This window comes from Gekko japonicus, unplaced genomic scaffold, assembly GCF_001447785.1.
Source record: "Gekko japonicus isolate JY-2015 unplaced genomic scaffold, Gekko_japonicus_V1.1 scaffold671, whole genome shotgun sequence".
NCBI classification, from domain to species: Eukaryota; Metazoa; Chordata; class Lepidosauria; order Squamata; family Gekkonidae; genus Gekko; species Gekko japonicus.
This window is the reverse complement of record NW_015168068.1, coordinates 145428-161725: the sequence shown is the minus strand read 5'-3', so window position 1 is coordinate 161725 and position 16298 is coordinate 145428. Positions and strand designations below refer to the sequence as shown.

General features: G+C 46.6%; 1 protein-coding gene across 2 annotated transcripts in view; it reads right to left on the bottom strand.

The window, feature by feature from the left end:
• Window positions 1-3099, bottom strand: part of LOC107113273 (glutathione S-transferase-like) — a 26411-nt gene extending 23312 nt beyond the window's left edge. For both annotated transcript variants that reach the window (XM_015414582.1, XM_015414581.1), the window contains exon 1: window positions 3013-3099. In XM_015414582.1, coding sequence (XP_015270068.1) covers window positions 3013-3099 — 87 coding nt within the window. The remainder of the gene's footprint in view (window positions 1-3012) is intronic.
• Between the last annotated feature and the right edge of the window lie 13199 nt (window positions 3100-16298).

The following is a 16298-nucleotide window of genomic DNA, read 5'->3' as shown; positions in this document are numbered from 1 at the left end:
CTCTCCTTCAGGAGCAGCGCTCCAAGAAGAGACTGAAAGTATCGAAAATACTAGACTGTTAAAACTTGAGGGACATGATTTAAAGCTAGGATGGCATGCCTATCTTTGGTTCCAAAAAGCGGACAATCACAAATATTTTAAAAAATCATCTGATAAGGAAAGCACTGCTGTCAGTATGGGAAAGAATCAGATGTAATATATATGTGAAGATCCCAAAATGGGTCTCTCCGGTGGAAGCATTTACTCAACCTATATTATTGGATATGGGAAAAGTAGCTAGATATGAAGACTTATTAGGAAAGGAAGATAGGTTGAAGTCTAAAGAAGAATTAGAGGAACAAGATATATATTTGGATTGGTGGACAAGAGTACAGCTGGAATCTAGATATGCTAAAGAAAAACCTCAGGGGTTTTATACAGAACAATCGTCGTTTGATACACTCTTATATGGAACAAATGATATATTAATTAAGAAACTCTATGTGTATTTGTTACAGATTAAGATGGAGGATGAGGTAATTAAAGAATGTATAATAAAATGGGCCCAAAATTTTGGTCATAATATTGATCTTGACTATTGGTTGCAAATATGGAAAACAAATGTAAGAATAACAAAATCGGTCCCTTTTAAAGAGAATTTATATAAAATGTTCTATAGGTGGTATATAACGCCAGAGAAATTAGTCAAAATGTATCCTGGAATGTCTGACAGTTGCTGGAAATGTAAGATACGGGTGGGCAGCTTCTTTCATATTTGGCAGAAGTGTAAAGATGTGATGTTATATTGGAGAAGGCTTCATGAAATATTGCAAAAAATATGATACCGCTGTCATTTAAATCAGAAACCAGGAGGTCTTCTTCCAGGTCAAGGTGTCCCACAGGATACTCTCCCAGGGAGCAAGAGGTCTCAGCAGATTCTGTCCAGTTTGTCATGTCATTTGACCCAGTCTTATTTGATGTGTTGCGATTAACTGTGGCAGAGGCACCATTGAGGAGGGTTGTCGGCCTAGTCGGTGCAGCTGTAGAAAATGGAGGAAGTAATGGGGCAACTATAGTGTGCTGAAAAACAATTACAGGAAAAACTCCTTTGTATCTAAGAAAGGATTTCTTGCTCAGTAGAAGCTGAGGAATTTTAGGGCAGTCAAAGGATAGCAAGATCTTTTGTGCTTGGTTGGGATTGTTCAGATGCTCCACCAACGTCAGATCAACCTGCTTGATCATCAGGAGGGACTTTAAATGCCTCACCGTGAGAATATTTGTATGCCAAGATGGAGTATGGCCCTTAACATCGCAAATCGTTAAGCATATTTTATGTGGCTGTAACATCAGATGCCAGGAGGAGGTTGACTCTAATTTAAAGTTGGAGCTGGGAGTGGTATCCTGAGAAGAGCGAGTCAAGGAGAGGGATGCTGGAATGTAAGGATTTTTTCCCTCCACTGCTTTTTTGTGGCTCCGACTCAGGGAGATTATATGGACCAACTTAGAATGCAAGGATGTTAGCTTACTGCAGATAAGCACCGTGGTTCTCACCATAAGAGAACAAAAATCAGCCAAGGAGCAGGCAGAGGCTTTTACAGACTCATTTACATGGTGGATCCTTGCTGCTTGGGTGGGTGCCCTCTCGGGCCCAGAGGGATCCAAGTTGTGACCGAGATCATCATTACTGCAGCCACTCCTTTCATTATGGGGCTCATCAGGACCAGCGTTTGAAGCACTAGTTTCATGAGGAGAGTCAGGAAGGTTTGCCAAGACAGAAAATCTGTTAGTGGTGGATACTTGGGAGAGAAAGTAATTTCCTATCTTCGATTGCTTAGGTATAGGTGGGGAGAATTCTTCCGGCTCCCTTGGGCACTTAAGGGGCCCCATTGTATGCTTGCTTGCAGATTAAAATTTATTACTCGGATTAGAGTAGGCGTGCCCCCTGATAGATATTGAAAAAAAGCTGAGTGAGAAATACTCAGGGCCTCCCAAAGTTTAAGATACCAAGCAAGAAACACGTTTAATGAAGTGATCCTAACAAGCTAGGCGTCTGGGGGCAGCTTTCACTCCTAAGACTCAGTTCCCAGTATGTTTGTTTTTTACTCAGGTTTGGCAGCAGCCAACAAGACGTTCCAAGAAGGTAAAAGGTAAAAAATTCTTATACACTCTTAACCCAGCCCAATCAGCTGTAGTGTCCAGTAAAAGTTTAAAACTGTAACTCTGTTTCTCTTAAAAAATTGGAGACAGTGAGGATTTCTACCTTAATTAGCTTGCTGTGTGAGATATCTCTTGTGGGAGAAGTCTCCGAAGAAAACGACAAGTGAGCTCCCGTCTCTAGTTCCAGCTCCTGCCAATCTAGCAGTTCGAAAGCAGGAAATGTCAAGTAGATAAATAGGTACCACTTTGGTGGGAAGGAAACAGCGTTCTGTGCACCTCAGTGTTTAGTCATGCTGGCCACATGATCATGGGGAAATCTTCGGACAGCACTGGCTCTTCGGCTTGGAAATGCAGATGAGCACCACCCCCTAGAGTCGGATTCGACTGGCTTTCGAGCAAGGGAAACCTTTACCTTTACTTAATGTATGATAATTGTGGGAGGGGCTGAGTTTTAATGGCAGCGCATCTGCTTTGCATGAAGAAAGTCCCAGGTTCAATCCTTAGCATTTCCCGTTAGAAGGATCAGGGAGCAGGTGATATGAAAGACCTCTGCCTGAGACCCTGGTCAGTTGCTGTCAATCAGAATAGATAATATCAATGTTGGCAGACAAATGGTCCATCATGTGCTGTGAGTAATCTATTCTCTTAGAGGAGACAAATGGAACAAGTAAATCAAAACACGTCTGAAAAAGCACAGCAATTAAATTACAACACTCTTCATTAGGAAAGTGCATAAGGGAGATACCAACAAAGGAATATACTTACTGGGACACTGAACCAGTTCTTATTGAGCAACTTTAGTTGCAACAGAGACCCTTTTGATCATCAGTTCATTCACCCAGCATTGCCTTTCTTTCTGTTTACAGATATACTAACCTCCACTCCAGCTGCAGCAAGTAGCCAGCGGATGGACTCCATTCTCCCTCTTCCGTTGGCATAATGCAGTTTGGGCTTCCCAGCCATCTTCCCAAGTCTGTTCTAGTCTGTTAAGCACCACACAGGAAAAATTGAGTTCACAAAAAAATAGTGTTATGCTTTCACAGTGCCCTGAGCAAGAAGTTCCTGGGACACTGCTTACTTGACTTGGCTATCTTTGGAGGAGAAAGCACTGGAACCCCTGCATGATTTGCCGATTTACAGACATATGAAGAGGCACTCTTATTCTTGCAGACTCTCTACTCACAAGAGGCTTCAGCCTACTCACAGTAGTCTGTCTGCTTTTCCCTCTGTTTCTTCTGTACTGAAAACTTCTGTACATGTCTATATAACACACACACGAACACACCCAATCTCAACAAAGTCATCAGGAGCTATTTGCTGACATTTAGAGTCCACTGAAGAAATATCCACAGTTGTTAAGGAACACTGACCTAACAAAGAATGGTAATCTAGAAGCCTCTGCAGCATTATGGTGGAAGGTAAATGAAAGAAAAGGAAGGGGGGGGACCCTGTATCTTGTGTAGGGTTGCCAACCTTCAGGTGTCTCTTGCTATTACAGTGTCAGACTCTTGGAGAAATCAGTTCCCAACGACACTCATTCAGAAGAAGGTAAAGTTTATTGAGACATTGATAGGATCCAGCCTGTACGTTGGCTGTGTTAAAATGGAGGTGTGAAAGCAATAGATATACAAGGTTCAAACAGGGACCCTAAAATCACCCCCAGGTATTCCACCCACCTAAACCAATGGCACAGTGTTCCCACCTTAGTGATATCCCCCCAGCATGTAGGCAGAAGCCAGGCCATGTAAGCTGAGACTCAAGGCTGGTGGATGTTCCCAGGCATGATAAGCAACAATCTACTTCAAAGCATTTAAAAGCGAAAGTATTTGAAATTCACACTCTCTTGATCACCCTACCAACTTATATGGCAAGCGAGCAATAAAAGGGAAAGCAAGTTTGACATACAGCTGATCTCCAGGCAACAGAGATCAGTTCATCTTGAGAAAATGGCTGCTTTGGAAAGTGGACTCTGTGGCATTATACTCCATTGAAGTTCTACCCCACCCTGAAACCCACCTTTCTCAGGCTCCACCCCCAAAATATCCAGGTATGTCCCAACCTGGAGCTGGTGACCCTAGTCTTATATCATTTTGCCATTGTTCTTAGCTTTATGGGGGTGGGAGAGAGCTCTGAGAGTACTGCTCTTGAGAGAACAGCTCCCGCTGGGGGGAGGCATAGACCGATTTCACACAAGAGCTGTGCCACGGTCACGCCTTCCTTTGCCCCGCTTCTTTTGGTCAATTTCCCACTCAAAGCCGCGCGACCACATTTTGACCCGCGGCTTCGCCCGATTTTCCCTGCGGTTTCGTGATCCTCAAAAAACAGGATCGCTGGATAGCTCATGGATCAGGTGGGCTCAGAATTCACAGCGTTTGCATCCCACCGGGATGAGCTCTCAGTGCACAAGGGGTGCCTTCTATGGGGTAGCCGGATAGTAAACAGTCTTTGGAAGCCCTGCACGAGACCCACCTGGGAATCGTGAGGATGAAAGCGCTGGCCAGGAGCTACGTGTGGTGGCCAGGAATGGACAGCGAGATCGAGGCCTGGGTACAGCATCACCAGGCCTGCCAAGAGACACGGCCCGAACCTCCGAGGGCTCTTGTTCACCAATGGGAGTCTACCCACACGCCGTGGGCAGAGGTGCACTTGGACTGCCAGCCCATTCCACGGGCAGTTGTTCTTCCTCCTGGTGGACTTCTACACCAAGTGGCTGGAAGTCGTGCCAGTCGCCTCGACCTCATCCCATGCAGCCATCTGGGCCCTGAGACAGATTTTTAGTACACATGGTCTACCGGATACAGTTGTGACTGATAACGGCACCGCCTTCCCCTCGGGAGAGTCCAAGGAGTTCTTAGACCAGAACCTCATCAGGCACGTGTGGTCCACTCCATTCCACCCGGCTACCAACGGACAAGCAGAGCAGATGGTGAGGACGACCAAGGATGCACTAAAGCGGCTCACCCACAGGGACTGGAACCGACGACTGGCAGTCTTTCTGCTTGGCCATTGAGTGACTCCAAGTGTGTCCACTGGCCACAGCCCCATGGAACTCTTAATGGGCCACCACCACACAACGTGGCTGGACCGCCTGCACCCAGACTGAGCCCCAGAGTTGTGCCACACTCCAGTGAGCCAGGAGGCCCCTAGAGGACTCTTTCCAGGGGAACCCTTCTTTGCATGGAACTATTCCAGAGGCCCTGCATGGATCTCTGCAAGGATTACCCGAGTCACCGGATCCTTATCGTATGAGGTATCAATGGATGGGGGCCAGCTACTATGCAGACACATCGACCAGCTCTGCTGCTGCCTCCTGCCCACAGAGTCAGACCTGTCTTCTGCTGAGGAGGAGGATGACAGCCTGGAACCACCACCACCACAGTGGACCGAGAATGGCCCCCCAGACAACAGCGTGCAGCTGGGTGGCCGGGAAGAGGAAGGTACTGTACCGGCTGCTCCAGACCTCCCAGACTCTGTTCCCAAGTCGCAGGACTCCAGTGCAGGTCCTGCTTCACCAAGCACGGCTCCAGAGTTGGGTCAACTCCCGCAGGAGCCCCGGCATTCACAGAGGGAACATTGCAAGCCAGTGTACCTTGAAGACTATGTCTGTTAAGGTGCTTTGGAATATAGGGGGGAGGGGTGTTATGTATTAGGATTGAATCATCCCTGACTGAATCACCCCAGAGACTGGCTGAGCTTGGGGCACAAGAACAATAGCCTGCCAGGATTCTGAAAGTAACCAATCTAGTAGTAATGTTATGTAGTAGCCTATCACTGGGAGTGGGGTGTGTTTGTGTGTGGCAATTGCATGCTATTTAACAGAGCTGAGGCTCTGGATTCTTGTCTTGCTGTTGCCGAAATCACAAATAAAGTTGAGCTGATCACTAGACTCGAGCCTGCTCATCCATGGAACCCACTATTTGTCTATTGTAATGTGCTGTACTCGGGGCTACCCTTGACGAGTATTTGGAAGCTACAGTTATTGTGGAATACTGAAGCTAGACTCCTGGTCGGGGCCAGCTGTCAGGAGCATGTAACTCCCAATACTACAACAATTATACTGGCTACCGATCAACTCCTGAGCCCAATTCAAGCCCAGTTCAATTTTGACTTTTAAAACCCTACATGTCTTGGGACCATATCTGAAGGACCATCTTCTCCCATATGTTCCTGCCCGGGAATTAAGATCACAGGGAGAGGCCTCCTGATTGTCCCATCAATCCAAGAAGCTCGTTTGGTGGGTACACGAGAGAAGGCCTTTTCAGTGGCAGCACCACGATTAACTGGAGCAACCTTATGTTTTACATAAATACATAAATAATAAAATAAATATATCCTGTCTTTGCTGAAGGAATTGACATTACACTGATGGATTTTGAAGAATGTCACTATGAAATATTACCGGTGAGTCTGTTAAATGGATTAATCTTGAATTTCAGCAATATTCACTTTGACGAAGTTGTACACGAAACAAGATGATATGCGTGATCCGTTGGTGTTGATGGTGTTTGAATTGCATCCGGTAAACTGAATATTGGAAAAAGAAGTTTCTGGGTTTTGGAGACTTTTGTGGCATAATATATCACGGTTGTTTGTTTCCTTTTCCACTTCCTTCCCGTGATCTCTCTCCTTGGTTTGCACCACCTGGGGGCTGGCAATCCTAACTACATAACCTATCCAGACTGGGAGGCCCCACAGCTGCCTTTTCCATCCAATATGTGCAGGGTTGCCAGCCTCCAGGTGGGGCCTGGAGATCTCCCGCTTTTACAACTGATCTGCAGCTGAGAGATCAGCTCCCCTGGAGAAAATGGCTGCTTTGAAGGGCGGACTCTGTGGCATTGGACCATGATGAGGCCCCTCCCCTCCCCCAAACCCTGCTCTCTCCCGGATCCACCCCCAAAGTCTCCAGGTATTTTCCAACCCAGACCTGGCAACCCTAAATATGTGGATGATCCAAACATAGACCTTCTACCATCTCAGCTGCTTGGCCCTCAGAAGAAAGAAACAACTAAAATATTTGCAGTATTTAACTGGGTCATTTTAATGCCTTTCTCTGAAGAGCTCGGATAATAGTTTGCCACTTTTAGGTAGCGCTTCTATGCCGTAAAAAAAACTGCAAAAGGTCTAATTCAACAAATGTAATTTCTCCCCAGTACTGTTATCTCCAGCTCTTCAAAAGTCTTTCTCTGATAATTTCTCTTTGCCAGGGCTTTTTTTGTAGAAAAAGCCCAGCAGGAACTCATTAGTATAATAGGCCACACCCAACAGCAGGAACACATTAGCATATTAGGCCACACCCCTGACAGCACAGCACATTGACATATTAAGCCACACCCCCATGTTACCAGAAGTGTGGCCATCCGGCCACACCCACCTTTTGCTTCTTATTCTGTTTAACTTGTTTGTTGTCAAAACCCGGGGCTTTTTTTGGAGCAGGAACTCCTTTGCATGTTAGGCCACACACCCCTAATGTAGCCAATCCTAATGAGTTTCTGCTGTTGGGTGTGGCCTATTATGCTAATGAGTTCCTGCTGGGCATGGCCAACTTGGGAGGCAGCCGGAACTCCGTTCCTGTGCGTTCCTGCCCAAAAATAGCCCTGCTCTTTGCCAAACAACTCAGTGCGAGATGCAGAAGCTAGAAAAAAATGGCTGCAGCCTATCTGAGAATAGGCAAGGATTTTTTTTCATTAGGGCATTAAAGGTGTCACTGGCACTGGTATTTCTGGCCACTGTGTGATACAGAGTGTTGGACTGGATGGGCCTTTGGCCTGATCCAACATTGGCGTTTCTTATGTTCTTATGTTCTAACCCAGTTGCAAATTATTGCTACCGCAAAACAATAGTACAATGCCCAACAATGAGTTGGATCCAGTAATGTCACTGGAAGGTACTGATGGTAACAGATCTTCCCTGCTGTTCTGTCCCCTTAACAGACATTTCTGAAGCTGGGAAAGTTGATTCCAGTGGTCCTGGGGCCCATGTGGAGCAGCGTTCCCTCTAAGCTGAGTTTCTGTGAGCTAGCTCACAGTTTTTTAGCCTCCATCTCATAGATTTTTGTCTTAGCTCAGGAAGGATGGCTCCAGAGCAAGCTAATTTATTCAGTAGCCAAATCACTCACTCACAACTTTAATGCCAGTAGCTCACTGGATGGCTCATGGATCAGGTGGGCTCAGAATTCACAGGGTTTGCATCCCACCGGGATGAGCTCTCAGTGCACAAGGGGTGCCTTCTATGGGGTAGCCGGATAGTAAACAGTCTTTGGAAGCCCTGCACGAGACCCACCCGGGAATCATGAGGATGAAAGCGCTGGCCAGGAGCTAGGTAGGGTGCCTTCTATGGGGTAGCCGGATAGTAAACAGTCTTTGGAAGCCCTGCACGAGACCCACCTGGGAATCGTGAGGATGAAAGCGCTGGCCAGGAGCTACGTGTGGTGGCCAGGAATGGACAGCGAGATCGAGGCCTGGGTACAGCATCACCAGGCCTGCCAAGAGACACGGCCCGAACCTCCGAGGGCTCTTGTTCACCAATGGGAGTCTACCCACACGCCGTGGGCAGAGGTGCACTTGGACTGCCAGCCCATTCCACGGGCAGTTGTTCTTCCTCCTGGTGGACTTCTACACCAAGTGGCTGGAAGTCGTGCCAGTCGCCTCGACCTCATCCCATGCAGCCATCTGGGCCCTGAGACAGATTTTTAGTACACATGGTCTACCGGATACAGTTGTGACTGATAACGGCACCGCCTTCCCCTCGGGAGAGTCCAAGGAGTTCTTAGACCAGAACCTCATCAGGCACGTGTGGTCCACTCCATTCCACCCGGCTACCAACGGACAAGCAGAGCAGATGGTGAGGACGACCAAGGATGCACTAAAGCGGCTCACCCACAGGGACTGGAACCGACGACTGGCAGTCTTTCTGCTTGGCCATTGAGTGACTCCAAGTGTGTCCACTGGCCACAGCCCCATGCAACTCTTAATGGGCCACCACCACACAACGTGGCTGGACCGCCTGCACCCAGACTGAGCCCCAGAGTTGTGCCACACTCCAGTGAGCCAGGAGGCCCCTAGAGGACTCTTTCCAGGGGAACCCTTCTTTGCATGGAACTATTCCAGAGGCCCTGCATGGATCTCTGCAAGGATTACCCGAGTCACCGGATCCTTATCGTATGAGGTATCAATGGATGGGGGCCAGCTACTATGCAGACACATCGACCAGCTCTGCTGCTGCCTCCTGCCCACAGAGTCAGACCTGTCTTCTGCTGAGGAGGAGGATGACAGCCTGGAACCACCACCACCACAGTGGACCGAGAATGGCCCCCCAGACAACAGCGTGCAGCTGGGTGGCCGGGAAGAGGAAGGTACTGTACCGGCTGCTCCAGACCTCCCAGACTCTGTTCCCAAGTCGCAGGACTCCAGTGCAGGTCCTGCTTCACCAAGCACGGCTCCAGAGTTGGGTCAACTCCCGCAGGAGCCCCGGCATTCACAGAGGGAACATTGCAAGCCAGTGTACCTTGAAGACTATGTCTGTTAAGGTGCTTTGGAATATAGGGGGGAGGGGTGTTATGTATTAGGATTGAATCATCCCTGACTGAATCACCCCAGAGACTGGCTGAGCTTGGGGCACAAGAACAATAGCCTGCCAGGATTCTGAAAGTAACCAATCTAGTAGTAATGTTATGTAGTAGCCTATCACTGGGAGTGGGGTGTGTTTGTGTGTGGCAATTGCATGCTATTTAACAGAGCTGAGGCTCTGGATTCTTGTCTTGCTGTTGCCGAAATCACAAATAAAGTTGAGCTGATCACTAGACTCGAGCCTGCTCATCCATGGAACCCACTATTTGTCTATTGTAATGTGCTGTACTCGGGGCTACCCTTGACGAGTATTTGGAAGCTACAGTTATTGTGGAATACTGAAGCTAGACTCCTGGTCGGGGCCAGCTGTCAGGAGCATGTAACTCCCAATACTACAACAATTATACTGGTTTCCTGCTTCTAATGTATTTGAAGAAAGTTTTATTGTTGGTTTTTACGTTTTTTGCTATATACTCCTCATATTCCCTTTTTGCCTGCCTGACCACAGACTTGCATTTTATTTGCCATAGCCTGTGTTCCATTTTATCAGCCTCACTGTGACTAGCTTTCCACCGCTTAAAGGAATCCTTTTTACCTTTTACAGCTTCCATTACTTTGTTTGATAATCATGCAGGCTTTTCCGTATACTTGTTTGTGCCTTTCCTAACCTGCAGAATATATATATTTTTGAGCTTCTAGGATCATAGTTTTAAATAGTTTCCAAGCTTCCCCAATGGTTTTGACCCTTTCTACGTTTCCTTTCAGTTTCCTCCCCACATGTCCTCTCATATCAGAGAAGTTACCCCTTTTAAAGTTAAAAGTGGTTGTGTGAATCTTTTTGGCCAATTCCCTATTTATACAAATGTTGAACTCAACAACATTATGATCACTGTTCCCAAGTGGTGCAATCACTTTTACAACTTCTACACAGAATAATCCAGTTTTATATTGTTGCCTTGCAAGGTGTATATTGCGCTCTTATGGACAAAGTTCATAAATAATAAAACTGGACTGTGCAATCTGTGTGCAAAAAGGAACTGAACTGTGTGGTGACCCAGAAAGGATGCCAGCTAGACACACACCTAGAAGCAGAAAGCTTTCCTGTGAGATGTTGTGCCAATGGTTCCTGGAAGTTACCTGCCCTCTTACTGCTGTAAGATGGACCAGTTCCCTAAGCCACGTGTAGCACTGTAAACCAAGAGAGAAGACCAGAGACAAAGGAATCCCAACACCATGAGAAGCTTCTTCCAGCACACGCAGGCAGTATTCCCCTCCCCCACAAAGTCTCACCTTGCTGAAGAGACAGCCATAAGACAATCAAGTCTTTTTAATGACAGTGACTCTAGCCACATGACTCATAATCCCTTCAGGTGCTACTGTTCTGCCCAAAGTTACTAGATCTCAGTATTGTCCACGCCCTTAATCCCCTCCCCCTAAACCTTGCTCCAATAGCATGTTTTTGGGACGGACTAGTAGGTGCAGGGCTCTTGTAGAAAAAGCCCAGCAGGAACTCATTAGCATAATAGGCCACACCCAACAGCAAAACCCATTAGCATATTAGGCCACACCCTGACAGCACCGCTCATTAGCACATTAGGCCACACCCCCATGTTATTCTGTTTACCTTGTTTGTTGTCAAAACCCAGGGCTTTTTTTGTAGCAGGAACTCCTTAGGTCACACACCCCTAATGTAGCCAATCCTAATGAGTTTCTGCTATTGGGTGTGGCCTATTGTGCTAATGAGCTCCTGTTGGGCGTGGCCAACTCAGGAGCCAGCCGGAACTCCATTCCTGTGCGTTCCTGCCCAAAAAGAGCCCTGAGTAGGTGGTGGGCCAAGACATGTGACCAGCTTAGGCCGCCCCCAAGAGACATGTGACTACGGGATGTGGCCAGCCTGACCCAACCTCCCAAGCCCGCCCCCCTCATAAAAGAGGGCACCCAGCCATGTGGTCTCTCTCTCTCTCTGCACCTAAACCCTACCTATCTTGCTGACTCTGGATTAGCTACCCAAGAGTCTTTCCACGTGTCTGCTGGTTCAAGACATGACCCCATTTCCCTATTGTCTCCCTCATTCTTCTTAAGGATTGCTCCATCCTGTCGTGGACGGGTAAATATTGCCCCTCAACAAAATATCCTGCTCATGCGAATGTCTCTTGATTTTCTATCTAATTTCCTAGAAGCTGTGTAACTGTGTGTGTGCTTGTATATTGTTTGCTTGTGACAAATCTACAGTAAAGGAATAATTATATCTTGAAACTAGCATCCGTGTCTATTTCTGGTGTTTCTGGAAGAAGCGGGACCCCTGTATATAAAGGTTCCCTTATTGCCTATTGCTATTTCATAATATCTCATATTCCCCAATATTGATAATAATAGAGCAATCAGGCTAACAATATGACACCTGTAGAGCTAAAACAGCATTATATCGAATGATATGTGAATGCAGCCAAAGAAAAACAGCAGACCAGAGGGGGAGACTACTCAAAGGTGGAGATTATTCCTCCACGGCTCTGTACACTTCCTGGCACTTGGCATATGTTTCCTCCCTCTTTGTCTATCACAGTCCTAAACTTGACCTCTGGCTTCCTCTCTTCCTGGCCTCTGCCTCTGATGTCCTGTGACTCCCTATCTCTTTTTTTCCCAGCTCAGCAGGTCTCAAGTCTGGGTAGGGTGAAGTCCAGTAGTTCAGATGATGACATTACAGACAAAAGCTTATGTTGCAAATGAATATGATGGTCTTTAAAAAATGCCAAATGCTTCTTGCAAGTTCACTGACATTTACAGTCATTGAATTTTTTCCCCTACAGATCCACATTTAGTGAATTTCTGATGGCACAGAGGCCAAAGACTTTCTCCCCATATCAAGTTCACCCAGATAAATGGCTTTCCATTTGAAGGCAGCCATCTCTGGGAGCAATTCCCAGTGGCCACACCAGAAGCGCTTTGGATGTGTAACTGGCCGGCAAAATATGCCGGATCCGTGAAGAATCTGCAGAAGACCATTCATTTCTCCTCTTGGGGCTACATTAGGACTTTCATGGGCACTAGGCATTTTTGCCTTTGTGAGCCCCTAACACCATAATATCAATATTAAAAATTATTTTTGATATAACTTTAAATACTTCAACATTTTTTGTTTTAGGACAAAATTTAATAAATTTTAATGGGCCCTAAAAATTTCATTTTTTTTTCTGATGTGAGGGGGGGGAATTTTTTTGACCCTAAAAGTTCAGTTTTTTCTTCTGATCTTAAAATAAATTAAAACATTTCCATGGGCCCCTAAAAGTTTCATGGGTCCTAGGCACTGTATCTTCTGTGCCTTATGGATAAGTCAGCCTTGTCTGCTTTGGCTGAACTTAATCCAAGAGTTAAAGATCTGCTTAGTCATTCCCATTGTATTTTTCAAGGGCAGAGAAGCTGAAGATTAACTTATACAACAGGTTTTATAATATTCCGGGGGGGGGGGGGGTTACCATTCTGGGTCTGCCAAGAAGAGTACTGATTCTGGCAGGGCTCCCAGGAACTCTACAGAAGAAGAATAGGCAGAATTTTAATCTGGTGGGTTGTTCTCACGCTGGGAATAAAGATTTCCCCTATTTAATTTCTGCATACCTTGCAGCTGTTGCCAAGAGAAAAAAAACCCATTTGGTTCCTTTATCAAAAAGCAAGACACGTAAGTCAACAGCCATGCCCCTTATTTCACAATTTCAGCAACATGCACTAGTAAGAACAGGCTGATGAAAACCCTTATTCTGCAGAGTTCTCAAAGGCACAGTAACACCGCCCCCCTTTACATCTGCTTGCATCATTACCCAATCCAGAGGGGTGTGAACCAAGCCCTGGGCATTCACCTGACTAGAAAAATAAAAGGCTTTTGCAAAAGTCAGTCAATGAACTTTACCATCTCAGCTGGAAGATTTGTCAAAAAAAATAAATAAAGCATTTATCACTGATGGAGGCAAGGTTGCTGGCTCTGGGTTGGAGAATTCTGGAAAATTTGTGGGTGGCACCTGAGGAAGGTGGGGTTTGGGGAGAGAGTAAGGTATAGTGTAGTGGTTAGGAGCATGGACTCTAATCTGGGAGACCTGGGTTTGATTCCCCACCTCTCCACATGCAGCTGCTGGTGCAACCTTGGGTCAGTCATAAGTGCTTTCAGAGCTGTTCTCTCAAAGGCCCCACCTGCAGGGTGTCTGTTGTGGGGAGGGGGAGGGAAAGGGATTGTAAGCCACTCTGAGACTCCTTCAGGTAGTGAAGGGTGGGGTATAAATTCAATCTCCTCCTCCTCCTCCTCCTCTTCTATAAGACAATTATGTTTACCGTTCAAAGCAGCCATTTTCTCAAGGGGAACTGAGCCAGTTTGGTGTAGTGGTTAAGTGCACGGACTCTAATCTGGGAGAACCGGGTTTGATTCCCCACTCCTCCACTTGCACCTACTGATGTGACCTTGGGTCAGTCACAACCTCTGGCACAGCTGTCCTTGAAAAAGAGTGGTTTCTGTCAGAGCTCTCTCAGCCCCAGCCACCTCACAGGGTGTCTGTTGTGGGGAGGGGAAGGGAAAGGAGTTTGTAAGCCGCTCTGAGACTCCAAGTGAAGGGTGGGGTATAAATCCAATCTCTTCTTCTTCATCATCTGTAATTCCAGAAGATCTCCAGGCCCTACTTGGAGTATGGCAACCTTAGTTTCTGGGTTGATAGAACTGCTATGAGGCAGGCTTTCCTGTTGGGCCAAGCACCCTGTTTATAACATTACACACATTAACATGCTCAAGTTTTCCACAGAATTCACATTTAACAGGCAATCTCTAGTCCTACCTTTTTAACTTGCATTCCTGTGTAACACATATGTATCTCTGCTTTTGAAGATAATACTTGGAAATAGGGTTGCCAGGTCCCCCCTGGCCTCCAGCAGGGGATGGGGGAGGTAGGGTTGCCAGATCCAGGTTGGTAAATTCCTGGAGATTTGGGGGAGGAGCCTGTGGAGGACAGGGACCTCAGGAGAGTACAATGCCACAGAGTCCACCCTCAAAAGCAGCCATTTTCTCCAGGGGAACAGATCTCTGTAGTCTGGAGATGGTGTAATTCTAGAGGATCCCCAGGTCCCAGCTGAAGGCTGGCATGCGTGGAAAGATTCTTAGATGGTACCGGTGTTTTCTTTCATGCCCATAAATAGCAAACACATTATTCATTTATGGAAAATTGTATTGTTGCAGATTCTTGAAGTTTAACCTGCTTGCAGGACAGGGACTAAAAGGGAATTTACATTGGTGACCAGAAAAAGACACAAGAAGTTGGAGGGGGGGGGGTGTTTTGTTTTTTTGCTGGCTGGGACTGGCTGCTAAGTGACACTTGGGTGGCAACAGTGTGTCTTAGGAGAGTACAACCCTGCAACTGTAGACTTGTTTGGAGGCATAACAACGCCTGTTTGTGTGCATACTTGCCTCTCAGCTGTTCTACCGCTATCTCTGTAAACTAACCAGAATTACTAAATTTCACCGATCCAGTGCTGTCTCTAAATTCATACAACATAATCTAATCTGGAATTTGCGAGAATTTGTGAAAAAGGAGCATGTACACTCTAAATAGGAGGTCAAATGTAGGCAGTCTTGAAGAGTGAAATTCTAGCATGGACCAAATGAAACATGTTGCATAAAAAGGGGTTACCTAACATAAAAAAACGTGTTACCAAACATAAAAAAAGCTGCCGTGTGATGGAGTCTGGAACGAGCAGCCAACGTTGAACAATAGAAAGTCATGTTTCCTCTGTGAATTTTGAAGATCATATCTATAAACTCTTAGCTAGTTGCTTGTCAGGTTACTGCTTGTGAAGGAGACACATATGCCTAATAAACAGCTGAAATTCTGTTTATACAGGTTCCATTTCAATACCTGGAGCATACATGTCTTTAGTAGCTCCTGAGAGCATATAAACGCAAGGCTAAAATATTATCAGAGGAAATTGGTCAACTAAACATTCTATTTCCAAAGAAAACCTTCTTTTAATAAAAACTGTTAAGGCATAGGGAGACAATGAATTGGAAAGCTCCAGAAGGGTCCATTGCTATGGGCCTGAGGAGTCAAGGCAGGCTGCAGCCTGTTGCTTTCTGCCAAACCGCAATTACTCACACAAATGGTGGAGTTACAGTTCAACTTTACTCCCAGTTGCTGCAGCAGCCACAGTTACAAGATAGCCAATACATTGGGCATCAGCCAAGTTCCATCACTGACAGCATCTATATATCTAATAGTGAAGTGGCCCCCGTGCGTGCGGATACCTAAATCCGCGCACCGGGGGCACCGGGGGCACCTGGGGCACCTGGGGGGCAGGGAGATTTTTGTGCACACGTGGGACGGTCCCCAGGTGTGCACAAAAATTTGAAAACTTTAAAAAACTATCGGGGGGATATTTAAATCCCCCCAAAACTAAAAGAGCGTCCCTGCGCATACGCAGGAAACGCTCTGCGACCTACCTGGCTTCAGTGCGGGGGGAAGGGAGCGAGCGACCGGTGAGGCCCAGCAGCGGCAGCGGTGGCGGCGGGGGAGGGAGACCGGTGAGGCCCGGCAGCTGCAAGCCGCGGGCCTCGGTTTGAAGCGGGGGTAG